Source organism: Phycodurus eques, chromosome 14 (genome assembly GCF_024500275.1).
Source record: "Phycodurus eques isolate BA_2022a chromosome 14, UOR_Pequ_1.1, whole genome shotgun sequence".
Lineage (NCBI taxonomy): Eukaryota > Metazoa > Chordata > Actinopteri > Syngnathiformes > Syngnathidae > Phycodurus > Phycodurus eques.
In genome coordinates this window covers 2,894,251-2,922,093 of record NC_084538.1, presented here as the reverse complement: position 1 = coordinate 2,922,093, position 27,843 = coordinate 2,894,251, and the positions used below count along the sequence as shown (strand labels likewise).

General features: G+C 43.2%; 1 protein-coding gene across 2 annotated transcripts; it reads right to left on the bottom strand.

Annotated features, from left to right (window-relative positions):
* Positions 1-1,141: 1,141 nt before the first annotated feature.
* On the bottom strand, positions 1,142-22,600 carry ttbk2a (tau tubulin kinase 2a). 2 transcript variants are annotated; one of them, XM_061696856.1, is made up of 15 exons: positions 22,376-22,600; positions 19,126-19,273; positions 17,440-17,513; positions 16,440-16,580; positions 15,516-15,620; positions 15,368-15,433; positions 14,432-14,524; positions 14,230-14,355; positions 13,582-13,739; positions 12,919-13,129; positions 12,376-12,587; positions 10,930-11,518; positions 9,558-9,878; positions 5,732-6,417; positions 1,142-5,161 (listed from the first exon to the last, which is right to left on the bottom strand). In XM_061696856.1, exons 1-15 carry the CDS (start codon positions 22,442-22,444, stop codon positions 4,702-4,704), a joined length of 3,459 nt encoding a protein of 1,152 aa, XP_061552840.1. In that variant the 5' UTR covers positions 22,445-22,600; the 3' UTR covers positions 1,142-4,701. The 2 variants fall into 2 exon arrangements, with proteins under 2 accessions (XP_061552840.1, XP_061552841.1); XM_061696857.1 differs by lacking the exon at positions 9,558-9,878.
* Positions 22,601-27,843: the final 5,243 nt, after the last annotated feature.

Genomic DNA, 27,843 nt, shown 5'->3' with positions numbered 1-27,843 from the left:
AGCAGGCATGAATTGAGGAGGAGGGGGGCGGGGTCAGTAAACACGCATGCGCAACACTGTTTGTGACGTCGGGGACGCCTTCGACGTCTTCCAGATTCAAGGAAAAATACGTCATTATTGATTTTTGAATTCATATTAAATTTTATTTCTTGTCTTAAAACATTTAACATGGAAGCCATTGAATTAATAAATATTAGAGATTTTTTTAGTATGCATAATAACGTTTCAATTTTTCAATGATCTGTGGAGATTAAATAGCTTCAATTGATTCAAAATTCTTGAGTGCCTTTTTCAAAAAAAGATTATTGAAAATACACTGCGTTTTATTTGTTTTTAATAATGATCTAGATATGATCTATTAAAAATACCAATATTAATTTACTTATTAAATCATTTTTTGTTGATGTTATCCACTTATACATTGTATAAATCTTTCTGTATTAGGCATTACTGGATTACATTCTAACACTGATTGACATTGGAAAAAAAACATTGTACAAAAATTATTTCACTTCTTTGATACATTTAAATAGGTTTTGGAAAATGCATTTATTAAATATTATTTGCTTGTTGATGCAATCACAATACATTTTGATTTGTTTTATTTTTTTGTCTACATTAGTACATTTTAACTGTTATTGGCTTTGTAAAAAATACTGCACTACAAATTAATCTTGAAAAATGATTAATTCAATTATTCCAGCTCCGTAAATAGTTAAAGATATGTTCCGGTGAAAAAAAATATTTATGAAATTGTATAATTTGTTGACACATTCCATTAAATCTTTTTGGATTATTTTTTGTGGGATGCATCATTACATTTGAACCTACATTAGTTTTGTAAAAAAAAAAAACACTGTACAAACAAAAATGTCTATTAAAATATTAAATCTATTGAAAAAAACGATTTGTATCTTCTTACATTTTATCATTTATATTTCAATGAAACATTTGCTGGATTTTTTTGTACAATGCACATAACCTTGATTAGCATTGTAACAACTGTACTAAACATAGAATCTTTGTGTTTTATTATTATGCCTCCACAAATAATTTAAATAATAATTCAAGTGAAAAAATATTTTCTAGTAAAAATTGATTTTTTTTTTTTTTAACATGAAAAGGTAACGCCACAACTGTCTGATTATGCATGCGGAATGAGTATTTTATTCATAACCAGTTTAGAAAAATAAAATACAAAATAATTTCAAAAGGAAAAAAAACAAAAACAAAGAAAAATCACTGTACAAGGCATTGATATGATACAAATAAAATCATCAACATAAATAATTACAATTATATACAATGCAAAAGATGGTACATTCTTTCCCATGGAGACTTTTATGGATTAAAAGACACACATACACAATTAGTAATAAAAAATAAATACCCATTCAAATAACAGATGTCAATAATCATTAAAATGTCACGAAAAATAAATAAAACGTCAAGTATTTCATAAAAGTACAACAACCCCTTTCTAATCCGACAAACAAAATGCGCTAACGCTACGACTGCACGCCACTTGTGTACGCTAATAACGAAAAACGTGACGGTCTTTTCAAAGAAGCTGCTTTAGTGTTACTTCAAGCTAACTTCAGCTGTAGCCTGTTTAAAATGTGTCGGAGATTATTGTACAATGCGAAAAATGACCTTTTTGCGTCTCAGATGGGCCGGAGGAGAGGCGTACCGAAAGTCGACTGCCGAAAAAGCGGCCCGTTGGACGCCGACAAGCAGCTCCACACGCTCACGTGACCCTTCGGAGCATATGTCGTATCAAAATATTTGGCAACGTGATCCGTCTGTGCAGCCTATTTGAATAAGTCAAGAGGGAAAAACACAAATTGTGGGGGGTGTGGGGGGATGCAGTCCATTATTTAAAAAAATAAAATAAAATAAAATTTAAAAAAAGACAATCATACAAAGTCAGTGCAGAAAAATATGCCCCTTTTTCATTGTACGGTACCTACTCGGCTCCACTCGCTTTTGGCCTGATTTCCACCACAAAAACAAGGTACTATTTCTAGGACTACGTCAATCGGGGTTCCAAACCGATTGGTCGAGCAGATTCGTCGTCGTTAACATTTGAGGATATGGAGCCAGGAACAAACACACTAACATTAGCTTCGCTCGGTGCGGTGCCTTAAGTGCTGCGTGTGGACGCTGCGGCGTTGAACTCCATAGTCTCTGCTTTGCTGCCTCGCTCCATTTGCTAAATCCATTCCAATAAAATGAGTGTATTTCATCAAAAAGAGACCATCCCCATTGTACCTGAGCCTGCCTCAAATAACACACCTCCTTTCAGATCATTAAAAAAAATACCATGACGGTAATTATCTCATCCATTAACCGCGAAGTCCATTTTCTAATGCCATTGCTTGCCAAAACAGCAGCACCAACGGACCCCGTAAAACTCTGCAACATGATGTCCTCACTTCAAGGCATGGTCAGGTAGGCCCCAAATAATGTCAGTCACCCACTATTTACTGTTTAATTTTTGATAAGAAATCCAACTCAAATTTGCCGGACGAGAACCAGGTCACAGAATGTAAAATTGATCATCATCATGAAGTTTGCGCAAGAAGCTTTTGAACATGTTGGTCACAGTGAGGTAAAAAGATGCATCATATTTTGTCTTAGTAGTGGATTAAGCATGCGGGAATTAATTAACGTGGTGGGGGAGAAGAAGCTGTTCATCGTACAAGCGGAGAAGAAGCTTGAGTGCTGGAATTAAAACGTGGTTATCTTTTGCATGTCATTCCATTTTTTATCCCCCACTCGAGTGCTTATAATTCGGATGAGACGTTGGAATGAGCGTTGCTAAACTGTGTCATCCCATTCTGGCTTTTAAAATACAACACAGCTGGACAAAAAGTACCCGAATTGATGCCAGTGCCTGGAAAAATGAACTCATTAATCAGCAATTTTCTTGGTGTTGACTGCGCTTATCGATTCTACTGTTATTACAAGGAATAACAAGTCGGCGAATTCAGTTCCTGTTTCTTAGCAACACAAGCCCCCTTCACACAAAGATCCTGCAAAATTGTAAGGCAAGACACCTGGCATTTATTCGCCTTTCACACAGGACTCGGCATTTGGCGCGACGTGTAAAATAAGTGTCGGATAGTGACAACTGCTTTCAGCGCAACAGGGTGGGAGAAGCGATTGTTGGCTGTTAAATTTCCCACCTTCGTCCTGGCATTTTCTGGAATTCCACTGCACACAAGCGCCTTTCTGGTACTACTTACAAATTGTGTGAAAGCGGCTTCTGTTACGACTACTACTGTTACTACGGAAGCAGAATATTTGCCAGGTCGACTCACCGGTAGCGTAAAAAGGGCTTCTGAGCTGAGTCAACCCATTCCCCGTTTGTACAGAAAGGCGACACGCAAAAATGCCAGCTTTCAGTTGGTGTGAAAGGGGCTGCTGTTACGAGCTCCAAAGTCAGAATATTGGTGCAACCACTTGACCACAAAAAAAGTGGATAAATCCCGGTTTGGACAGGCTGCATAAGGTAAAATGGACGACAGTAGGCACAGGAAGGTTCGTGTGTTTCCACGCACTAGACACGACTGATTGTATCTTCGTAACAATTTCTTTCCATTTAAGCATACGCGCAGAAACAAGAGACTTGTTTCAGCAATGAGAAGCGTCAAAATGTGTATTCTCGATGAATACAACTGTACACCGCGGAACGGCTTGGTCAAAAAAACCAGCCTGGCTATACTGAAACAGTCTCAATATGCAAACCGAGTGCATTAATACTAGTGATAAATAATTGACTATACACTGCGCTGTGGATGTGAAATAAATGAACAGAGAAGCGACTTACACAGTACGCTATACGCCGCAGTGATTCCCAACCACTAATGTGCCGCGGGAAATGATCCAATTTCATTGAGTTGGTCGGAAAATGATTCTTTACTACAAATAATGTTTCTTTGTTCAGCTATCTATGCCATCGACGTATAGTGACAGGCACAACAATGAAATGCTCTTCCCTTAGAGGTTTGTCCACGTTGCCATTCCTGCAACACAATAAGTCATTGCTTCCTGTCAGCATATGAGTTTTGTGTTCCGGATTGCTCGTATTCGCGTGTTTTGCGCTCTTTCTGAAATGCCTTCAGATGGCACAAGATTCCGCCAAGGCTCCGTGTGAACAAGAATCGGTGTTAATGAAGCACGCTGACTGAGAGACAAGCTGTGTATCTCGGGGAAGAGCTAGGTTTAGCCTGGGTTGTTAGTGGGTGTTAGAGCGTCTTCATCACATTGACATGCATGCGCACTTCCGGTGCATTTTGTTTTCCGATTCAAATCCGTCATCCCATTTTTATTTAAGGGTAAGTGTAAGATGAGTTTGAAATGATATTTGAATTACTGAATAACTTGTTTTTTGATGTTTTGTTTTGTTTTTTAACCGCAGCAGAGCTTAGTCCCCACTACTGGATCGATAATTTTTGTTTGGTGCTGTGGATGTTTCCCATGTAAAATATGTGCCTTGGCTCAATAAAGGTTGGGAAACACTGTGCTACAGTACCAACTACTGATCCTTGGAAAGGAAATAAAATTGCAGCTGCACTATTTTGTTATCCAACACGATAACATGAATATTAGAAAAGGTTACAGGACAAGAGGGCGGTATGAGGTTCGGAAAGACAAGGAGAGATACCGAAAACTGTTCTTTGTCCGCCTTCCGGGCAACTATCTGGCGAGCTTGCTGGAGCACTTGCCCTCCCGACTGCACCCTTTCCCCCTGGACAGCTGGAAGGCGGCGGCGCGGGCCTGACGGCCGCAGCACGTCTCCTGGTGGTGGTGGTAGAGGCGGCGCAGCGGAGGCGATCCGGAAAAGCTGGGCGGCGAGCGGCTGCGGCCCAGACAGCCCCCCGCTCCTCCGAAGCTGCCGCGGTGCTCTTGGCGGGACGGCGAGGAGCTGACGGAGCGCTGCAGCGAGGACGAGCTGCGAGGCGAGGCGCTGGAGCTGCGGACGTGGTGCGGCGAGCCGGTCAGGCTGCTGACGCCCGTCGTCCGGGAACCGGCGGAGGGAATCGAGGGGCGGTGGTGGGCCGCGGGAGAGCCGCGGGCTCCGTGCATTAGCTGAGCCAGGCAGGTCAGGAGGTCTGAATCGCTGGTGCTGCCCGCTCGGATGCGGTAGCGCCGGATCCTAGAGAGGAACAAAGGTTCAAAGGTCATTTCAAATGGAAACTTGGGACACACAAGAAACCTCAAATCCTGATCTGGGTACCTCCCATTGTCATAAAAGGACTAGAAAGCTATCCTAAGTTATCTTGGTTTGAAATCAATCCAGGCTACCGAAATCGCTAAAAGTCTGGTTGCAGTACTTCCTAATTTCTACAAATCTCAAATGAAACAAGCTGCAGAATCGCGCCCCCAGCAATTGTACCATTGGAAAGCCCCCGTCTAAAATTGTAACCAACGCCGGTTGGGGTTGGGACGGTATTGGAATGCTCACGTTGAGAATTACCTTGGTAAAATTTGGTTCCATCCCTGTAAGACCTTCTGTTCAAAAGTCATCTGAACAAAAAAAACCTGCAAAGTCCCTAAATCCTGGTCGGGGAACTTCCTAGCATTGTAGAAGTACACAATTTGTACCACTAGAAATCTCACATCTAAAATCGTCTGAGCGGAACAACGATTTGATCACTTTTCGACCTCCAGTGTCCCGGTTTTTTAATGCATTACAATGGGAAATGACAAAGACATGTTGAAGTACCTGCCCTCCACCGTGCTGCGGCATGGCGGCTTCCCAGGAGGCGGGCGGGGCAGGAACTGGGCGGCCAGCTGCTCGGCGGACGAGGCCAAGTGGACAGGCCGAGGGATCCTGCTCCGGCGGGACAGGGGGCTGGAGGACGACGACAAGGAGGCGTCCCCCTGGCGGTCCGAGCGTGAGCCCACGAGCGAGTCCTCCTCCTGGGAGCGGTCGGAGGCGGACGACGGCGGGTCCCTGGCGAGGGAGGCCACGGCAGCGGGGGGACGGCGGTCGGAGAAGGACGGCGAGGCGGAGGGGGACGGCAGCGGAGCCTGATTGCTGGCTTTCTTCAGCAGGAGCTTTTCTTTGGCCGAGCCTGCGGGCGGGGGTTCCAGCACGGGGATGCGACTCTGCCGGGGGCGAGGGGCGGAGGGGGAAACTCGGCTGCCCACATTTTCTGGGGCTGGATTGTCCTTCTCAGCGCAGGGAGGGCTTGGCGATCGGCGTCCGTTGGTCAAAGAAGGGCTGCGAGGCGAGTGGGGGGAGCTGCTTCGGCAGCTCGGCACCGGACTTGAGGCGTCCCCGTTGACCGGCGGCGTCCCCGGGGAGTCTCTGGTGGGCTCCGCTTTGGCTTCGTCACCCCCCTGCTGCGGGTGGGCGCTGTTCGACCCAGACGACGAGGACAGCCCTGACGGACGCTGAGCCGTCAACTGGAAGGGAGGGACGAACGGACAACACGTTTAAAGTTAATACGGCGTTAAACCGCCGGGGGAAAATGTGATTAATTGTTGGAAAAAAGGCTTCTTGCTGGGAGAGTACAACACGGTGTGGTGTCGGGCTCCAGCAAGTAGCCTGGTGAGGGAGGAAGAATTTGGAGACAAGTGAACCCCTGCTATTCACGTGGGATAGTGACCAAGCCCTGCCGCGAATAGCAGTAATGCGTGAGTAATTGACACCCTCCCCCAACATTTTGGTAACTGCCTACGGATGCCACAGAGGGCAGAAAAAGCACTTTTCTTTCTATTAGACAATGCAATGGCTTCACTAAATGAAGCTCCTCCCCTCCCCCCAACATAGTTCCTTGAGACCTAGATGCCAAAACATGGCGCCAAATAGTATTTTCATATTAGACATGGCTTTGGCCTGAGCACAGAATTGAAGAGGTGAGTTTATCAAGGAATAATGGTGAATACATTAATCCCCCACCCCTAAAAAAAATATGAGAAGAGGTGAATTTGTGAAAGGCCAACCTTGAACGGACAGTGGTTCACTGTAATCTGTTCATAAATTCACCTGTTTGCATTTTCTTCTTTGCAATCTTTCCTCACCTACTTGCTTACAAAACTCAACTATTTGCGTGTGTTTTTGTTTGTTTTGTACACTCTAAAATGCTACAAGACAGTGCCAAGGAGCAGGTCAATAGGAAAGTAGTCATTGGTGTCAAGGAAGTACGCTGAAGTGATAAATGAGAAATCTTGATGGGGGGACAAGCTTGGCACAGTACAAGTAAAATTGAACTACTTCAATTACTTTGTGTGATATTTACTGTTACTAAAAAAGGCAATGATAAACATTTTAAGGGGGTGCATCAATTACAGCGTCTCCTACTTGTTTGCCAATTTACATCATGTATTCGCTGAACTTTTTTAACCTTTATTTGCTGAAAAACTCTTCTGTATATCCAACATTGTTTTTTTTTTCAAAATCTAATCATCTCCAAAGTACTTATTTGTAAGGCTAACATTGCAAGACAAGTTTGAAATGACATCAAAGTGTTTTGGAAACATAGTTAGCGGTATTTTTGACAGTTTCAACTCCTAATATAGGCAATTACTAAAATTCTAAAGTGAATAACTATCTGTACTATAACGCCCTGTCTCATAGAAATGTAGTGCTTTGGCGCCATCTTGTCACATCCTTGTGCCGAGGACCTATGTTAAAGCGATGGGACTACCTTCTTATTAGACATGCAAAAGCGCTCTGTCTCATAGAAAAGTAGTGATTTGGCACCATCTTGTTGCATCTATTGGCATTTAAAAACCTTTTAAGGGGGAGGGCGTCAAGTAGTTTTTCGCTATTCGCGGCAGGGCTCGGTCCTTATCCCCCGCGAATAGTGAGGGCTTACTGTATTATATGTATATATATATATATATATATATATATATATATATATATATATATATATATATATATATATATATATATATATATATATATATATATATATATATATATATATATATATATATATATATATATATATATATATAAAAGGTTGGGGTTAGTAATAAATCGAGATTAGTTTGTCAATAAATGGTCATGCAGTACCATAGCTACCATTATCAGACACACAACACGTGCTATGGGGCATGGTGTCAGTAGTCAAGCTTGTGAGTGCTAAACCAGGGACAGGCGGACAGGAAAGGTTTGGTTTCACGCAACTTGGCAGGGGGCTTCAGTGAAGAGAGGGTGAGGAACAAATACAGGGAGAGAGAGAGGAAGAGGAAGATGGAGAGCACAAAGACGATCTGAAACAAAAGAGACCATGCGACCTGTGGTCATGAGTCGACATTCCAAACGCGCACACATGCTGCACTCGCACGTTATACTGTACACACACACGCACGCACACGCACACGCGCACACACACAAACACTTGTGTTCAGATCACTTGTAGCCATTAGAGCCATGCTGTCAATGCGTGAATGTCAGGGTTTCCGTGCATTAAAGGACAAAGAAGCCAAAACAAGCAAATTAAAACAAATAAAGACAACCCCACCCCCCACCCCCCAAAAGAAAGGAAAAATGGTTTGCTACAGAAGCAGAATGGAAATATATTCAGAGCAGAACCTCCAAAGTCAAAGACTTGATGCCTGTATTTTGCTTCTTTGTGACATTTTAGGGCTGCAGCTATTGAATAATTTTAGAATTGAGTATTCTTCCGATTATCCCATCGATTAATCGCGTGAAAATTGATTTTCCATTACTAAACACATTGACATGTGCATGGGAGGTGCAGGTATTGTTTTTTTCCACTTGCGGTCACGTTCTACTGTATTATCTGTGACTTTGAGTGTGTATGGCTCTTAAAAGGTGGGGAATGCCAGGTGAGTGACGTGGGCTTCAGCAAATGAGTGTGTTTTAACGCTTCACATTTGGCGTTTTGTGCGAAACATATTTTTAAAGGGTTTGAGGTTTTTTGGCAACACTTATCGAAAAAGATAAGCCACAAAATGACTATGGCTGGGTGAAAAGAAGAAAAAAGTCGTATAAATCGTCAGTCAACTTTAAAAATAGGTCGCCGCGAAATTTCTGCCCTGAAACTCCGGCGGGACAACAAGAAAAAAAAAAAAAAAAAAAAAAAGAACGAAAGAAACACCCGGAACCATGTTTGCGCTGCCAGAACCTATGTTTCACACTGACATTTATTGCAGACGTACACAGTCTTGGGCCAGTGATAAACCTTGCGAAGAAAACCCACAACTGGAGCATCTTTAAGTGATTTTTAAGACACTGTTAGATGTGTAATGTACATTTAACATGATGTATGCGTGAGCTAAAACTTAGCATCCATCCTTCATAACGGAGAATAAAATGCATGGTAGTCGTAAAAAAACAAAAAAGAAAATAATAATAGTGCGGGGGCGATTATTATTCAATTATTCGATCAATAATCAATAGGAGAATCACTTCTAAAAAGATTCGATATTGGCAGCCCTAAAAATGACAAAAATGACAAATAATGAAATAACATATCTCGCAAGATTTCAACATGAAAGCTTCTCTTTTTGTTTTTTCTTTGGCTTTTTTGTAGCGGACTCTCGAGGTTCGCCGTGAGGGGGCCGGTCACCTGCTGCAGCTGGGCCCTGGTTATACGTATAACGGAGGGGAAGTTGGCGTTGGCGGCGCCGGCCGGTATGGCGGGCAGTTTCCTACGACTGGGTGAGGGTCTTGGTGGAAGCGGCAAGGAAGCGTGGCAAGAGGAGGAAGACGGCGGGCGGTCCCGGTGCTGGTCGGCAGACTGGCTACGCCTCATGGCCAGCGGATGGCGCAGGTGGAGAGGGTCCGACAGGGTGCTGAGGAGGGTGTAAGGGCTGGGGGAGCGTAGAGGGATGGGGTCGGAGGTCCGGGCGGCCACTTCCTCGGGCAGGGACGGAGGAGAGGTAGGGTGCTAAGAGAGGGGAGGGTGGAGAGAGGAGGGGGGGTGAAACAACGGAGGAAGTTGGAGCCCCTTTTGCACTCCCTGGAAAACATGGACTTGTTTCCAAAGCGCCTTTCACATTTTTACACCTTTTTTTTTTTTTTCCATGTTACTGTTCTGCTAAATGGCGCCGACAAGGAATTTTGGGGAAGGGGAGTGGAGTGGACCCGGCAAGTTTTCCGGACCCGTAGGCTGAGCAGGATGTTGGAACTGGGTTGTGATTAGGGATGAGCATAATTATACAATAATAATGGATTCATTCTTTGTTATTTGGATCATATGCATACGATCTGTGTCTATATGATATGCATTTATTGTCGAGTAATTTTGAGCCGATTGAGGCAGAATGGAGAGATTCCAACGTATAATTATTATTTTTCCTCATAGTCAATCAAAGAAATGTCATCAAATGCCCAACCCTAATTGTGATTTTTCTTTTGCCATTTAAAGTGAGCAAAACTAAGTTGTGTGATTTGCAAATAAAAGTTCTTATCAAATCAAGCATGATATCTGCAACTCAAAGCAAAAAGCCATCTCATGCTGTAAGCTGATTAAAAAAAAAAAAAAAAAAAAGTGTGGATTTTTGTCTGATTTAATCGCATAAAGCAGTGATTCCCAACCACTGTGCCTCGGCAATTTCACTTCATTGGTCTGAAAATGATTATTTAGTCACAGTAAAACCCGTTATTCGCAGGGAAATTTAGACCTTAAGTATACCCCAAATTATGATCCTCAAACACTTGAATATCATTTCCAACTATTCTTACAACATTCTCCATAAAAATAAGACTTACAGATTATTTGATTTTGAAAAAAGCGCACCGGAAGTGAGAGGACACTGGTCTACTATTCTATCGGCAAGGGCCTTTCCTGAAAAATAATGGTTTTGGAGATGCGAGGATTCCAGCCAACAGCGACGAGATTTGCCTTGGCTGAATAAAGGTTGGGAAACACTGAAAAAGCATTTGGTTTGTCACGAAAAAGAAAACGCCAAGCGCAGTCTGTATGGACTAGGTCTTACCTGGGTGAGGACCCCCTCGGTCAGAACTTCAGCGGGGCTGGTGGGGGTGACGGGCGGCAAGGCCTCGGCGGGCCCCACGCTGAGCTCCAGCTTGTCGGCTTTCGTGCTCCCCTTTGAGGAGCCCAAGCTGTCTGGCTTTGCTTTCCCGGAGCCGGGGCTCGGCACGTCCCGGTCCCACCCGGGTTCTTGCAGGACCTCCGCCTGCTCTTCATCCTCCTTCTCTTCTTCTTCGGAAGGGCTGGAGCTGGCCTTGGTTCCGGGCCGCTCCACTAGAACCCAGTCCCGCGAGTCCACGTCCTGCCGGCCCGAGCTGAGGTTGAGGGCCACGAAGCCCCCGCTGCTGGCCGCCCCGTCGCCGTGCTCCGGAGAGGCGGGGGACGGCGCTTTAGGAGACCCCCCGCCAAGGCCGCCGGAAAGGAACTCTTCGTCGTAGTGCCAAACCCGCTCGCGACGCTCTCCGGTAGGGGGCGCTAGAGCCTGGTTTACTGGGATGATGGCGGCCCCCTCGGCTCCCTCCTCCTCCTCTTGTTGTTGTTGTTGTTGTTGTTGCTGCTGCTGCTGGGCGCAGCCGAGCATCTGCTTTGTGGGACTAAAAGGACACCAAACAGGCACTAAGCAGATATTTAACAACACAAGGACAAGAGTTGGTTCATACAGTGCAGTTAGGGTTCATAATTGGGGTTTCAAGCCAAGGTTTAGTTTTCAAAGAAGGGTTTCAAGTAAGCGTTATGGTTTGAAATTAGGCTTTCAAGTCAGGGTTATGGATTCAAATTAGGTTTAGCATTTCAAATTAATCCTAAAAGATAGGGTTAGATTTTCAAAGTAGGGTTTCAAGCCAGGGTTAGGGTTTCAAGGTAAAATTTCAAACAAGGGTTGTGGCTTCAAAGTAGGCTTTCATATGAGAGTAAGGGCTTCAAAGTAGGGTTTCAAGTCAGGGTTATGGTTTCAAGTTTGAGTTAGGGTTTGAAATTAGGGCTTCAAGTCAGGCATATGGTTTCAAGTTAGGTTTAGGGTTTCAAGCTCGGGTTAGCGTTTCAAATCCGGGTTAGGGTTTCAAGTCAGGAATAGGGTGTGCAATTAGTTTTAGGGTTTCAAAGTAGGGCTCCGAACATAATTATGGGTTCAAGTTATGGTTTTAGCTAGGGTTAGGGATTCAAATCAGGATTGGGGTTTCAAATGAGGGTATCAAGCCTGGGTTAGGGTCTTAATTACACTATCAAGTCAGGGTCAGTGTTTCAAATTGCGTATATGAACAGCACAGTATATGTGTACGTATGTATACACTGCATATGAATATTATCATCTTTTTTTACTTTTGGGGATTGCTGGGGTATTCCTATGGTGTTTGGGAAAAATCCTAAAAAGAGTATTGGGAGGTTGGGGGGAGTGTTTCAAATTCCACTTTTAAGGCTGGGCGAGGGTTCCAAACAGTCCCTGGGTACGTACCAGGCCTCGAGGAAGCGTTCCGGATTGGGTTTGGACTCCAGGCCGAGTCTCTTCTCCAGCTCAAAGCTGTGGATGTTGCGCAGCTTCCTGAGCAGAGGGCCCTCGCGCTCCTCTGAAGACATCTTGACGGGCGAGGCCAGGCTGGGGCATCCGTACGGGCTCGGGTGGCCTTGGTTGCCCTGGGGGTTGCTTTGCTCCTCCTCGGCGGCAGCCTGGACGTCAGATCAAGACACAATGTTCACAAATAATAAACATCCATCCATCTTCTGTACCGCTTCTCCTAACTAGCGTCGCGGGCGTGCTGGAGCCTATCCCAACATAAACATTTCATCATATTTAATAAACATATGCTTGAAAGCATTTATAGGAAGTTAAGTGTTGTTATTCAAAATGTTGACGCGATATATTTTTTCTTTTACTGCAAATGAAAATCGGATTCAAATACCTCCTCGACTACTAATAAACGGTATCGGCCCTAAATAAATCATATCGGCTTATCTGTAGTTTGTCCACACGTGATGTCGACGCTACTTTGCGGTTCACCTTCCACAAGGCCGAGCGGATCCGGTTGCGGTTGCGGTCCAGCTCCTCCCACACGTCGGCCTCCTGCGTCCGCGGCGGGTGGCCCGGAGAACCCGCCACGCGTTCGGGTGCGGCCACGTTGTTGTCGGCGTCGCTGAGCTGCTCGTCTTGCAGAACCTCCTCGGTGTTCTCACGCATCAAGTCCCCCGGAATAAGGGAGGCGTTGGCCATGCTAATGGCGCGAAAAGGGACCAAAGCTTCGGTAAGTGATTTTGACATTCTCATTCATGGTCACGTTATATTTGATCTTTGGGCAGAAAAAGCCCAATATTTCAGAAAAGGCCACTTTCTAGGCTTGGTACGTAAGTAATATATCACTGGTTAGAATTTCTAAGTATGGTTTCGAGTTAGGTGTAGAGTTTCAAATTACTGTTCCATGTCTGGTTTACGATTAGTGAGCGTTCGTCAAAACGTACAAGCCCCAGAATGGGCCCAAAATGGCTGCTTCAAGGTAAAATAGCAACACTTCCCGTTCAATTTCACGCATGCTTCCTTGAGACATTTTCATTTGTCCTGTCAATTTCGCGCCAAACGATGGAACTGGATCCCCCCCCCCCCCCCCCCCCCCCCGAACTGTTAATTGAAACTATATTCATATTATATCTGATTTGAAATGAAACGCACCCCATGTGCGCGGGCGTGAGGCGGGTGTGGTGCTGCGGCGTGGTGGCGCTGGCGCTGATCACCAGGGTGCCGTCCGTGCCCGTCCTCTCCCAGTCGTAAGGGTCGTTCTCCACCACGTTGTACGTCTTCATGCTGCTGTCGAACACTGACATCAACAGCTGAGAAACACAAAAATAAATACAAAATTAATAAAAAAATACTTTCAGTCTCAATCAGGGGTTTCGAAACTTATTTCCTCTGAGGGCTGCATACAGAAAACTCCCATCAAGCAATTACTGTATGTATAACTTATATAATACATGTGCAAACACAACACAAAAAAATAAAAAATAAATCACAGGCATATATTCTCTCCTCCATGAAAAATGACTCCAATTACCGCAGTTTAGTTGCGATTGTCTTCTTGTGTGTCGTCATCAAATCAGTTTAGTATGTCTTGTATGCGTTACACCGCCCCCTATTTTTGTCTGAATGAAACGCCTCAACTCACATCAGCATACAGTAGTTGCATAGAGTACAGTATATGCCACGGGCTGCTAAGAAATTGAAGGTGGCTCGCAAATGGCCCGCAGGCCGGGCTTCGGAGTCAACAGCTCCGGCTCAGATGAACCACGTCTAGTTTCTCCAACCGGATCAGGACCCCGTCACCTGGTAGTCGGGCTTGGTGAAGTAGTCCAGACTTGAGATGTGCTCCAGGAAGACGCCGAATTCCGCCGGCAGGTGTTTGAGCATCAAACGGTGGTCGTACGTGTCCTTTAATTTGCCCACGTGCTCCTGAATGAACACAAACACAAGCTGGTGGAACGCTAATTCCTTTGCTCTTCCAGGATGCGAGATGTTTTTTTTTTACTTTGTCCTTGATCTTCCTCCACGGCAACTGGCCGACAAGGAACTCCACCAGCATGTAGAAGAGGGACCACAGGTCGTCATGGCGACCCATCTCCTGCACAATAACACCAAGGTTGGTGGACACGTGTCACACAAACTCCAAAACAAGTCAAGAGAAAGTCAAAAAAAATCATAATAAATGAACAAAGTAAAACACGTCACAAATTAATTTTGAAAATTAGCTAGCGCAAGTTGAGCACATAACTAGCTGAAACAATCCCGACAGAGATTGCGCACCCCGTTCCCCCGCAAGTACCCCCGACGACAGAAAAGCTGTTTTAACATACTCTGTTTAATTATCAAACAAAACAAAACAAAAGATTTCAAACACATTTTAAAAGGCACATCGACCTCAATCGCACGCCCTTCAACAGTCTTACTTCTATGGCGCATCCTCTTTCACCCACACTTAAAAACAAAACAGAAAAGGGCCATAACACAGCCAAAATGCCACAAAACGATGACAAATTATTAGCTAACACGTGAAAGATGCACGTAGCTCGATCAAACAATCCCGACAGAGATTTGCGCACAACTTCAACCACCAACAAGAACGAAAAAGTCAAACTGCTCACAAATTAATTTGAAAATTAGCTAGTGCACAGCTTGATCAAACAATCCCGATAGAGATTGCGCAACCACTCTCGCCTGCACGCAACCCCCAACAAGAAGGAAAAAGTCAAACACGTCACAAAATTATTTTAAAATTAGGTCACACAGAAAAGTCAAATATGTCACAAATTTTAAAATTAGCTAACACAAGTTGACGCATGTAGCTGGATCAACAACCCCGACAATGATGGCACGCCCCCTCTTCCGTGTAAGTGTACACACCGGACCACCAAAACACACTTTAATCAAGCGCACCGCCACCAGTTTCCGGATGTAACATGATTACCTTATTTTTGTGTGCGTTGACGGACGCGTAACGCACCGTTCCCCGGAATCCTGCCACCGGGCGGGGCTGACAAACAAAGATGGAGGAGGCGTGAGAAATAAGAGTTAAAAATGGTTCCCTGGCCACGGTCTGGGTGGGACGCACTTACCGGTCGGACCTCTTGGCACGAGTTAGTGAACTGGCGGGCTAAGCCGAAGTCCAGCATGTAGCATGTGCGGCAGGTGCTGGGGAAGCGACCCATAGCGAAGTTGGACTGAAAAAAAACAATAACTCAGTGAAAATATGAAATAGTGGACTACGCGGGCTTCATTCGAATCTCTCGGTTCTCTATAATCCGACCCACCGAGTATTAGCAATTTTTCCCTAAGCTTTGTTCATTTAAACATATTTATTGAGTTTTCATCACTTTTTATTCATTTATTTCATTCGAGAGTTTCTGATTAATTGTGAAAAATAAAATGCAAACATTAGTACAATAAACAATTTTACATATGCATTCTACATTGTTTTTTATTTTATTAAATAATTGCTGGAGAAATAAAATTTCAATGAATTATAAATAAGGCCTAATCCCTAAAATTGCTTAATTCAACCGTTTCATTTATTTGAGTCATTGTAAATGAGATACCAATATAATGACAATGAACAATTTCACATATACAGTGAACATTTTTTTATTTTAGCAAATTGCTTGATAAATTGTAATTCAATTATAAATAATACCGCAAAAATGAGCATGATTTATGATTTTTATTATTCAGCTATTTTATTTGTATCCTTTTCAGAGATTAATTCTTATTTCATAATTTATATTTATTTATTTTCACTTGTCTTTATTCCACATTTTATTGGATTTATTTTGTATTAGTCAGACTGTATTCTGATCTCACTGGCGAAACTGCACTCAGTCAGTAAAGAGGCCTGTTAATTATGATTAAAATTCAATTTTAGAAGATATTTTTCGAACTGTACTACATGGTTAATATGAGAAGAAAAGTAGAATACTGTAAATAAATAAATGCATAAAGAAATAAAAACAGACACAAACACACACAAGCAAAAGTGAGCGTACTGGTTTGATGTCACGATGCAGGAAGCCCACGGAGTGAATGCTCTCGATGGCCTCCAGGATCTGGCGGCCCAGACGCAGGGTGGTGCTGATGCTGAACGTCCCCCGGCTCATGCTCCTCCTCAGGTCGGCCAAATTACGACCCTGCGAGGACGCGCGATTGACCGCCGTTAGCTCGTCCGGCTCATCCGCCGTTACACTTCAGTAGCAGTAGTAGTAAGTTTCTTTACGCAGTAATAGACGCGGCCAGACGTGCAGGTCAAATGCTTGGTAAACACTTCAGACATGAGAGAAGCAGCTGATCCGAGGATAAATTCGCTGATTTTGGCCCAGAATACGTTCACGCGACAAAAACTGGAAGGTTTCAAAAGGTTTTCATGTAAAAAAAAAAAAACGAAAAAAAACCTGTTGACTCAAATGTGCAAGAAATGAAAGATTCTCAAAAAACTAAAAAAATGTATACAAAAATATAACTATACGTACGTGTAGTATTCAAACATGTGGAAAGTGCAATATGAATAGTTGGTCTTCTTGATAAGAAACGTGCAACAGTAACAGTTGAAACAGTAATCCAACAGGTCTCTCTCTGTTCTTTTTGGGAAACAAAGAATGCAGACAAGCGCAAGAGTAAAAGTTAAGCCTAAATATTTTCTTTGTCAGAAAGTGCAACATAGTTTGTCTTCTTTTAAGGAAGCAAATGATGCAGGCAAGTGCAACAGTAGCAGTTTTCACAGTACGATTGCGAACAGCGCGCAATGAACTAGTTTGCTGGGCGGTCATGCGTTTTCATATGAATATTTCCTGCAGTTATGACTTGACGACCGCTTTAGCTTAGCTTAGAGCCTGACTACGTCGCATTGCAACTTAAGCACAAATTTGGCTTAGTAAAACCGAGGCACCTTTGTGCAGGTACAGTTCCGTCGCGACTTTTTAGCCTCCAAAACAACACTTTCTCAGTCAAAAACTGTTCTGGGTTTTTAGTCGGAGACGAAAGGCGACCGACCTGGAGCTCCATCACAACGTAGTTGAAGCGGTCGTTGCGGCCGCATCCCACGAAGCGGCACACGTGGTCCTTGCCTGCGAGGGACAAAAGACGTGACGTCAGACACTGGCCTGCATAGCGACTGGTTGGTCGCACAATTTGCAGGCATGGACGCACAACATCGGGGCGACATTTGAAAATGGATGGCTCGCTGGTCTCGAAGGACATCGGCGCTGAGGCCACAAAACCTTCCGGTAACGGCTGCGTCGTGAGCTTCACAAGACCAATTTGGTCTCCCTGTGCGTTTTTTGCCATGGCTTCTTTGAGATATTTTGCGTTTATGTTGCTAAGTGAAAGTGGCTCTGATCTTCTAGTTGAGTTGCTATCAGTTTCAGGTATTGCCAAATCCTCGAATGTTGACACCGTTCACCACCTACCAGCAATGACGAAGGTCTGACATACAAAGTTCATATTTGGTAGCGATGTGAAATAAGACTCCTGTGTCTTTTTCATGGCTCTGATCTTGTGCAGTTGAGATTTTTACGTTTTGTGTTTTATGGTGACTCGTTAATCCTCTCTGGCCACATGCAGCGACAAAAACTAAACATTCTTGCAATTTAGTGTCTCCCGTATGTTTCAAATTTGGTCGCAAACTGACAAAATCTCTAGGGTGAGTTTGTTTTTCAAGGACCCCTAAAATTGTCCGAAATGAGCCGAAAATGGCCGCTTTGAACCAAAATGTCAGACCATCACTGGCCTAATGATGAGGCTTCTCTAGATGTTGTATGTTAAGAGCTGCGTTGGTCCGCAACGTTTTGGACGAAGAGCTGAGGAGTCAGGTTTCGTCTCCGGTTCCCTCGGGAGAAGCAACGCAAGCGCGACGCCCCGGGGCCTTGGCCATTAGATGGCGAACATGATCCCGGCCCCATTGATTTTCCTCCCGGATGAGGAGAAACGTACAGCAAAGGGCATGTGGTTTTAAAATAAAAATAAAAATTTAAAAAAGAAAAGAAAAGAGAGAACAATGAACAAATGAAGAGAAATGCGTTATTGTCATGTTGCACTACCGGAAACATGCACGGTAGCTAAAGTGACCCATTTCTTTTAGATTTTTTTTTTTTCTTTATCCGAGGTCACACTGGTGTCAAACTCAAGGCCCGGCGGGGGCCAGAGCTGGCGTCAACTTCCGTGATTCTTACTAAAATTTGTAACAACATTTTAAATTGTCATATTTAGTAAATAATAACCTTGAGATATGGAAAGTTTTTTGTTTTTTTTTTGCAACCAAACACCTTTTATAGTAACTTGAACAATAGTTGAACAAATATTATCGAGTATAATATAATATAATATATTCTTTGGACCTTTTTGTGGGTCTACCCATGTTAGACTTCCTACCAAGTTGCATGTTCCTAAAGCTTTCCTGCCATGCTCTGTCCGTATACTGTAAGTGGTTTAAATTTGCAATCTGATGACATTTCCAGGACAAGTACGCTTCAGAAGGACCCCTGGAGAATGAGCTTAAATGACCTTAAAATGGTCGCTTCAAAGCAAAACGGCAGACTTTGTGTGTCTTTCCCACCAACGGCCTCTGGCAGGAATTCCAAAGATCATCTCGGGTATCCAACCTCCGTAGGTCACAGCGGTCAGGACGATCGATAGGATGAAAAGTGAAACCGACCGGGCCGCACGTATTTGGGGACTCACCCTGGAGTTTCTTGAGCACGGCCACCTCCATCTTGAGGACCTGCTTGGGCTGCTGCGCCGACTCCACCTTGAGGGCCACGCTGACCCGGGTCAGCAGGTCCAGCGCCTCGTAGATCTCCCCGAAACCACCGCCCCCGATCTTCTTCACCTGAACGACGGGCAGGGGGAGATTCGATATCAATTCCCCGTTTTACACAGAGATCCCACAAACCTGACATTTATTGAAGAGAAGGATCAACATGCCTCAAATGTGAGTTGGGGTGCGCAAACCTTCGTGCTAACCGGCCACATTTACGTTTTAAAATGGACAGGTTTGTATGTAAAATTGTTTATTTTAAATTATGAACTCATGAGTCGTTCTCAAATTTTAAATCTGATCATTTATAATGAACCAATTTATTTAACAAAATAGCCGGCACGGGGGGGGGGGCGACTGGTGAGCACATCTGCCTCACAGTTCTGGGGACCGGGGTTCAATCCCCGGCCCCGCCTGTGTGGAGTTTGCATGCTCTCCCCGCGCCTGCGCGGCTTTTCTCCGGGCACTCCGGTTTCCTCCCACATCCCAAAAACATGCATTCATTGGAGACTATAAATTGCCTGTAGGTGTGAATGTGATTGCGAGTGGTTGTTTGTTTGTATGTGCCCTGCGATGGGCTGGCGACCAGTTCAGGGTGTACCCCGCCTCCCGCCCGATGGCAGCTGGGATAGGCTCCAGCACGCCCGCGACCCGCGTGAGGAGAAGCGGCTCAGAAAATGGATGGATGGATATTAAATAGTTACATTTATATGTCAAAAAATATATATATTTTAATCATCTTTTTTTATTATTTATTATTTCTGGGGTAACCAATTATTTAATGAGATCATTTTTAAAAAATTAATCATCAATACATTTTAATTGACCAATTTTAGGATAATGAATGAATGCAAAAGATAAGACTGGACTCCTAATATCGTAAATGCTCAGTGGGCGGGATTACAAACTGGAGTGGGCCGGCTCATACTTTTGTCGTGTATTAAAAACTGATTAAGATTCCACGTGCATCCGTGCAGTCCACCCCTGAAAGACAGGCTGCTCTCTAAACACCCTACCCTCAATGAAACACACAACACGGCTGTCATATGCTGCACGCATGTTGTCACCCAATTTGCACCCTGCCTCTCCAACCTTTCCACTCTCACGTCTGAGCACTACGCAGATCTTTTATTTCCCCGTAAGCCGCCGCGTGCCCTTCGCCGTCCTCCACGCGGGGATTAACTGCAGCATTCTTACGTAAGTGCGCTCCTTAGCGGAGTGGAAGTGGCACCACGGCGAGGAGCTAACGTGGCTGGCACTGAAGGATTTGGTCTCGCTCTCTCTCGTTCTCTCTGTAGGAACAACGCGCCCTCTCTCTCTTGCGTCTTTTATAGTTCGATCGCTGCCAGAAATAGCAAGGCCGAGGCTATTTTTAGAGCTGGCGATGCCGCAGTGCTACTTGTGACCCCGGAAATGTCCGTCACTGACTTTTTACGCACAAAGCTAAAATAAAACCAGTTGTGGTGGACTTGAGTCACCTGGCTTGACCTGAGTCAGACTTAAGCGGACTATTTTATTTTTTTACGTTTGACTTACCAGACTTGACTTTGAATTGAACTCCATCACTGAGTTTGAATTAAGTGTACCGCGCTATACAAGGGAGATGAGGACCTGGCTGGACCGCGAATAGCGAAAGTCCGCAGATAATTGAAGCCCATTATAACGGCATTGTAAAAAAAATTATAATAATAAGTTTACATTATTATTATTTATTTATTTTGTAATTGAATAAGCGGGGATAAACCGCCACTAAACGTTTTCAGAGCCCGCGTGGGCTCAGGAACACTTCAGAAAACCAATGTCAGTAAATGCCGTTCGGCGCTACATCCGTAAGTGCAACTTGAAACTCTACCATGCAAAGCAGAAGCCATTTATCAACAACACCCAGAAACGCCGCCGGCTTTTCTGGATCCGAGCTCATCTAAGATGGACTAACGCAAAGTGGAAAAGTCTTCTGTAGTCCGACGAGTCCGCATTTCAAATTGTTTTTAGAAATTGTGGACGTCGTGTCCTCCGGGCCAAAGAGGAAAAGAACCATCCGGACTGTTATGGACGCAAAGTTCAAAAGCCGGCATCTGTGATGGTATGGGGCTGTGTTAGTGCCAACGGCATGGGTAACTTACACATCTGTGAAGGCACCATTCATGCTGAAAGGTATATACAGGTTTCGGAGAAACAGATGCTGCCATCCAAGCGATGTCTTTTTCACCTCGCTTGGATGGCAACATTTTTTATTTTTTTTATTTCAGCAAGACAATGCCAAAACACATTCTGCACGTGTTACAACAGCGTGGCTTCGTAGTAAAAGAGTACGGGTACTAGACTGGCCTGCCCGCAGTCCAGACCTGTCTCCCATTGAAAATGTGTGGCGCATAATGAAGCGTAAAATACGACAACGGAGACCCCGGACTGTTGAACACCTGAAGCTGTACATCGAGCAAGAAAGGGAAAGAATTCCACCTACAAAGCTTCAACAATTAGTGTCCTCCGTTCCCAAACGTTTATTGAATGTTGTTAAAAGAAAAGGTGATGTAACACAGTGGTAAACATGACCTGGCCCAGCTTTTTGGGAACGTGTTGCGGCCATAAAATTCGAAGTTCATGATTATTTGCTAAAAACAATCAAGTTGATCAGTTTCAACAATATATATCTTGTCTTTGTAGTGTATTCCATTAAATATACATTGGACATGATTTGCAAATCAGTGTATTCTGTTTTTATTTATGTTTAACACAACGTCCCAACTTCATTGGAATTGGGGTTGTAAAAATAAATTGGAAAAGACAGAAAATGTAAACATTTAAAAAATAATTAGAATATTAAAATTAAAAGAATCTGCAGGTGCCGACCCGCATTTTGTTTTTGATAAAATCATGAACAAGAGATTGGCAACATGCAAGGTTTACAACTTAAAAACAAGAAACACAACAAGTACGACATCGAAGCTTATCAGTCACTATAAAACCCACAAAGTCAGGTAAGCTCCGTTAACTATATTGTGACTGACTTATGACTTGCGTGACCAAAGTAATAACTTGTTTGATATATATTTTATTTCCCCCACTGTAACTTAAGTTTGAAACTTGAAGGTTAAGACTTGAGACTTACTTACAATATGACTTGCACCGACGTGACTTACTAAAATCTTTGGCTAAAGCGACGTCATGGCTCACCACTTTCCATCGTTCCTTCACCAGGGAGAGCACACTGAGGATGTCGGCTTGCTCCGTTCCCCCGCTCATGCCGCCTGAAGACCCGGGCTGCTACGCCCCGCCTCCGCCTCCGCCTCCCCTCGCCCCCGCCTCCCACTCTCGAGTCACGGTATCAGTTGGGGGTCGAGCATCCGGAACCTGTAAAACAACCCTGTGGACGAGAAATGATGAAACATTAAGAAACACTACGTCACGTAGCACCCTAGTACATAAATGTAAACGTGCACAACATTGCGGAGCGCCCGCCACAGTCTTACAGTTCTTTAATGACGCAAGAGCCATTCTTGAATCTGGACCACCGAGCATTTACATAATCAACAGTCCTGCAATCTTTGTTGCACTCACGGAGCCTAAAATTGATTCCTAAAATGTATCATTATTCATTGATGTCATTCAATCATGATCATATTAATTCATTCATTTACTGTAATTTCATTAAACAATTGGTGAATCGATTATAAATGACCTACATTTTAATAGTGAGCATGAGTTATTATTTAAATGAACAATTTGACATCAATACAAAACATCCATCCATCCATTTTCTTTATCGCTTCTCCTCACCAGGGTCGCGGGCGTGCTGGAGCCAATCCCAGCTATCTTCGGCGGGAGGCGGGGTACACCCTGAACCGGTCGCCACCCAATCGCAGGGCACATAGAAACAAACAACCATTCGCACTCACATTCACACCTACGGGCAATTTAGAGTCTTCAATCAACCTAACGTGCATGTTTTTGGGATGCGGGAGGAAACCGGAGTGCCCGGAGAATCGAAACCCGGTCCTCAGAACTGTGAGGCAGCCGCTCAAACCAGTCGTCTACCGTGCCGCCCAAAGCAAAACATGTCATAAACAATTTGTAAACATATTATTGTATTGCAATGAATTATAAATAACACACAAAAATGAGCATAAATGATTATTTTGGTGGTAAAATGAACAATTTTACATAAAATACAAAAACAAGCAAATCAAACCATTTTCTGAAATGCCATTTGGTTAAATAATGGGTTAATACTTTAAAATGAATATACGAATATATACAAATAACATTTTAAAAGGAGTACGCCTTGTTATTTTGTGAATAAAACATTTAACATTACCATAAAATAAAAAAATGTCAAACATTTTAATCTATTAAATATTTGGATACTTAACTAGTATTTAGTTAAGTGTAAAAAAAAAAACAGCATGGATTATTATTTTTGTCATTAAAATAAACAATGGTACATAAAATGTCAAAAGATTAAAAACCTAAAAATATATTTTTTTACTGTATTCCTTTTTTTCCAATGAGGATTACGTTATTATAAATAATACAAAGAAAATGAAGCATGAATGACTATTTTGAAATGATTTTCTAAACACAATATGACACATTATACCATTTTTTTTTACGTCACCTATGAATAACCTGGCAAAACCGAAACGCGGCCCTCGAGCTCGAACGTTTGCCCAGCACCGCTCGAGTTGGAGCGTCGAGCGCAGCAGCTGCGAGTCATCGCCGCTAAGCCTTTGGGCTTAAGAGTCAGACCTGCCAGCATCTCTGCAGCTGCCGCCAAAACAAACCGCGTCTTCCATTACCCCGCATCGCTTTCCATCAGCGATTTACCCAAGAATCCCAACTTGACGACAGACGGATTAGCGACGGTTTTTAGCTACTTAGTTCAACTCTCGACTCCGCTCTCTGATCGCCGTTTAATCAGATCGTAGTCACATAAATGGGACGTTAAACGGTGTGCAAAAAAAATAGTTACAAAAATAAATCAAATCACGTGACAACACTTCAACTCTGTGAGCATCGAGAGCAATGTTTCCCAACCGAGAAACACATTGTCAATGTATTAGAGCAAGATAAAAAATGCAGGCATAAAATGTATAGAAAATACTAGGCATAGGCAAGTACTGGTACCAGATTATCAGTATCGGTGCTGGCGATACCGGCCTTATTTCAAGGTATCGGGGTACTCGTGAAGGCTGCCGATACCAGCCACCGATACGTAAAGCGAAAAAGTTTGACATTGAGTAAATCCTCCTCACCAGTAGTTGGCGCTACACTTGTGGCGGTTCGACACAGTAGCAAAATCTTAACGTGCGTCAGCAAGAAGGAGAGGTCTTTGCTCAAAAGGGGTTTGTAATTGTGTATAGATGAAAACCCTTAAAATAAATAAATAAATAAAACAGAGAGGATCATAAAGCATCAATGCCAGCCTTCGAGCATGTCCACAATCATGAATGTTACCATGTTACATTATGGGTTCAGTGGTTAAATTATTCAACACAAAGCACCGTCACATGAGGCCCAGCAATAGTATTAGCTAGCTAGCTAGCGAGCCTGAATTACACGCTAGCACAAACTGACGTGACATGCTCATCGTGTTTGTGTTATACTGTTCTCCCGGCGTTCGATAAACCGTTTTTGTTACATTTTTTTTGCTTCAATTTAATGGTCATTATGCCGCTCCTTGTGGTGTGCGCGCCTTGGCCACCTGGAGGCGCTATAATACAACCGTATAGATGTACAGTACATGGAGACAGAGGAGACGTCACAACTCCTCAGCAGTGATAGCCGTTCTTCGCAGAGGATTAATAATATATGCTTGTGAGAATTGCTATATCATCTGACTACGTGTTGCTTAAAGCGTTATAGGCTACGCGTGAAGGCGTCGGCCCATATGTGTTAGCATTAAGCTAGCAGGTTTCAAGGCTAAGCTATGTAGTCGTTTGAAATTAAATGATCTTGGTTGATGAAGACGCTCTTCATCATCGAGTTGCACAAAAACAATCGTCCACGAAATCACACGAGGCCTCGGCCGATCTCGCGAGACTCTCGGGCTCAGTGGGAATGCCACAGATTTAACTCCACGGAACGCGTCGGCTTAACTTCTCCATCGGAACAACAAGCTGCCGAAGAGGAGCAGACTGCGACGCCAAGACCACCATGAATCACACGCATCCATGACGGACTGACCCCCCACCACCACCACCACTTCGCCCACCACCGCCCCTGGCGTCTCCATGGCGACCACCGTGCAGTGCCATAGTGGCTCTCTGTGTGATGCAGTGCAAACTGCTGACACAATCATCAAGACACACACAAATATTAAATTATTATGAATTGAGTTCATTTAAATCTGACAATTAGCTGTAAAAAATGATCTCATTAGATTGCGCATGGGTACCTAATGAGGCGTCCTGAGAGTGTACGTGTAACTTGTTACCATTCCAAACTGATTTAATTTTCAAACTATGTATATATTTTAATTCTCTGCTGCATATCTGTAAATATATACTACTTGACCGCTAGTGTTTTTTTTTGTTGTTTTGTTTTTTATATACATTTTCTGCTGCACACAGTTTGTATTTTTCTAAATCAATCTTTAGCTGCACATTGATATTTGTACATATCATCAAACTTCATTTTCTGTTGCACATCTATATTTATGTACAATTTTTATTCACTAACATAGTCAACAAATAGCTTGTCATTTTATGCTACAGATACATGTATCACATTTTATTTTGAAGAAAACAGAAATAAAAATATATATATGTACACTACAAACTAAATATTCTTACAATAAATATTCAACAGGAGCGTAATTTAAACATGTACAGAATAAAATCTATATAAAAAAGTATAAATGTACAGCAGAACATTAATTTTAAAAAATGAAAAAGTAAGTGTCGCAGATTATTACCAAAATGAATTTAATATAAATGGACATCAGCCTTACTAAAAGAATATTAGAATATAAATGTGAAGCTGAACATTAAAAAATATAAAAAGATATATACACTGCATTCAGATTTTTCATAGAGCAGCAGAAAACTATTTTAAAATAACACTCTTTAAATCTATACAACCAGCTGAATATTTCTAAAATATTTCAATATAAATGTGAAGCAGAAAAATATTTTTTAAAAATTATACATGTTCAGCATAAAATTGCCAAAATACATTTCAATACAAACACACATATATATATATATATATTATATATATATATATATTTTATGTGTAGTTTAAATAAATAAAAAAAAAATATATATATATATATATATATATATATATATATATATATATTATAAATACAAAGGTGCAGTTGGAAAACATATTTTAATATAAATGCGAAGCAGGAAATGTATTTCAACATTCAGAAACTGCAGAAACTAAAATAATAATAATAGGAGAAAATAAATTGAACAACAAATATGCCCTTGTATATTTAAATATATATATGAATTCAACAGATTTTCTGCTGCACGTTGGTGTGGAGCCAGAGTGGGGCGACCCCCTTCCACACCCTGCTGCTTTTTACCCACCCAGCCAGCCAGCATGCATGCATGCATGCATGCATGATGAGCCACGCAGGAGTGGAAAGAAAAATCACGCGTGACTGCACTCGAAATTCACAGAAAACACGCTTTGACTAACCTTTCAAACGCCACCGCAATAAGAAGCAAGCGGCGTGACGCGTTTCCCGAGCACGTCGGCCGCCGCAGTGGCCGTGCGTGGACACTTCGCAACCGTCGCGTGGGGAGTGCGTCGCCAAACAAGCGGATTGGGAACGACGCAATCGATCGTGGCAACGCAAACAGCAACGCTGCGAGAAAATGGCGTGGCGTGGGAGCGTGCAAAGTGAAGGGCTTTACCTCGCCTCGATCCCGGGGAAAAAAAAACAAAAAAAAAACACGAGCGGCAGCCCGGCGGCGGGTGTGGTTGCGAGACGGCCGCTACATCCGCGGAGAACGCACAGCGGGATCGGCTCGCGGCGTGGACACCGGACGAAAAAAAAAAATAATGTTCCCAATATGTTTCTCCTTCTCTGGGCTGTCACCTCAGCATCTCTTGTGTCGCTCGATGCGGACCCGTGACGTGTCGTGACGTGACGCGACGCGACGGGACTTCCTGCGTGCGCGCCCCCGAGGCTTCCACCCCTCGCAACAAGCCCAACGAGCACGCGCACGGGAGTTTCAACGCCTTAACGAATTTGCGCACATATATATATATATATTTTTTTTTTTACGAAAACACAACTAAATGGTCTATTTGAGATAATCGTGACAACAGGATACAAACTTAAATGTAATTATCAAAAAGCTGCGTGGACGATATATCGTTGGAACACGTCCAAAATGGCGGCCTGAAAGGCAAGGATTGTTTGTTTTCAATTTGATGGTCCACGCGATTAAAAAAAAAAAAAACAATAACCACCAACCGCGTTGCTGGCCTTAGTTCTCGTGATGGAGTTTGTATTATTTATATTTAATCCTATTTTACACTTTTTACGCATTTCGTATTTTATGTGTAGTTTAAATAAAACGAATTCGCTCTCCAAGTACCACCATCATGACTAACATTAAATTACAGTAGAGTAGTAGGCCTAAGTCTTCATCAAAAAACGAGAGAGAGGTTTCATTCTTTAA

Coding starts and splice junctions, on each gene's coding strand:
- ttbk2a (XM_061696856.1), bottom strand. CDS start 22,444: ATGAGCGGGGGAACGGAGCAAGCCGACATCCTCAGTGTGCTCTCCCTG. Junction 15,621..16,439: donor TGCATCGTGACATCAAACCA/GTACGCTCACTT, acceptor GTTTTTTTTCAG/TCCAACTTCGCTATGGGTCG. Junction 13,740..14,229: donor TCACCAAGCCCGACTACCAG/GTGACGGGGTCC, acceptor TGTGTTTCTCAG/CTGTTGATGTCAGTGTTCGA.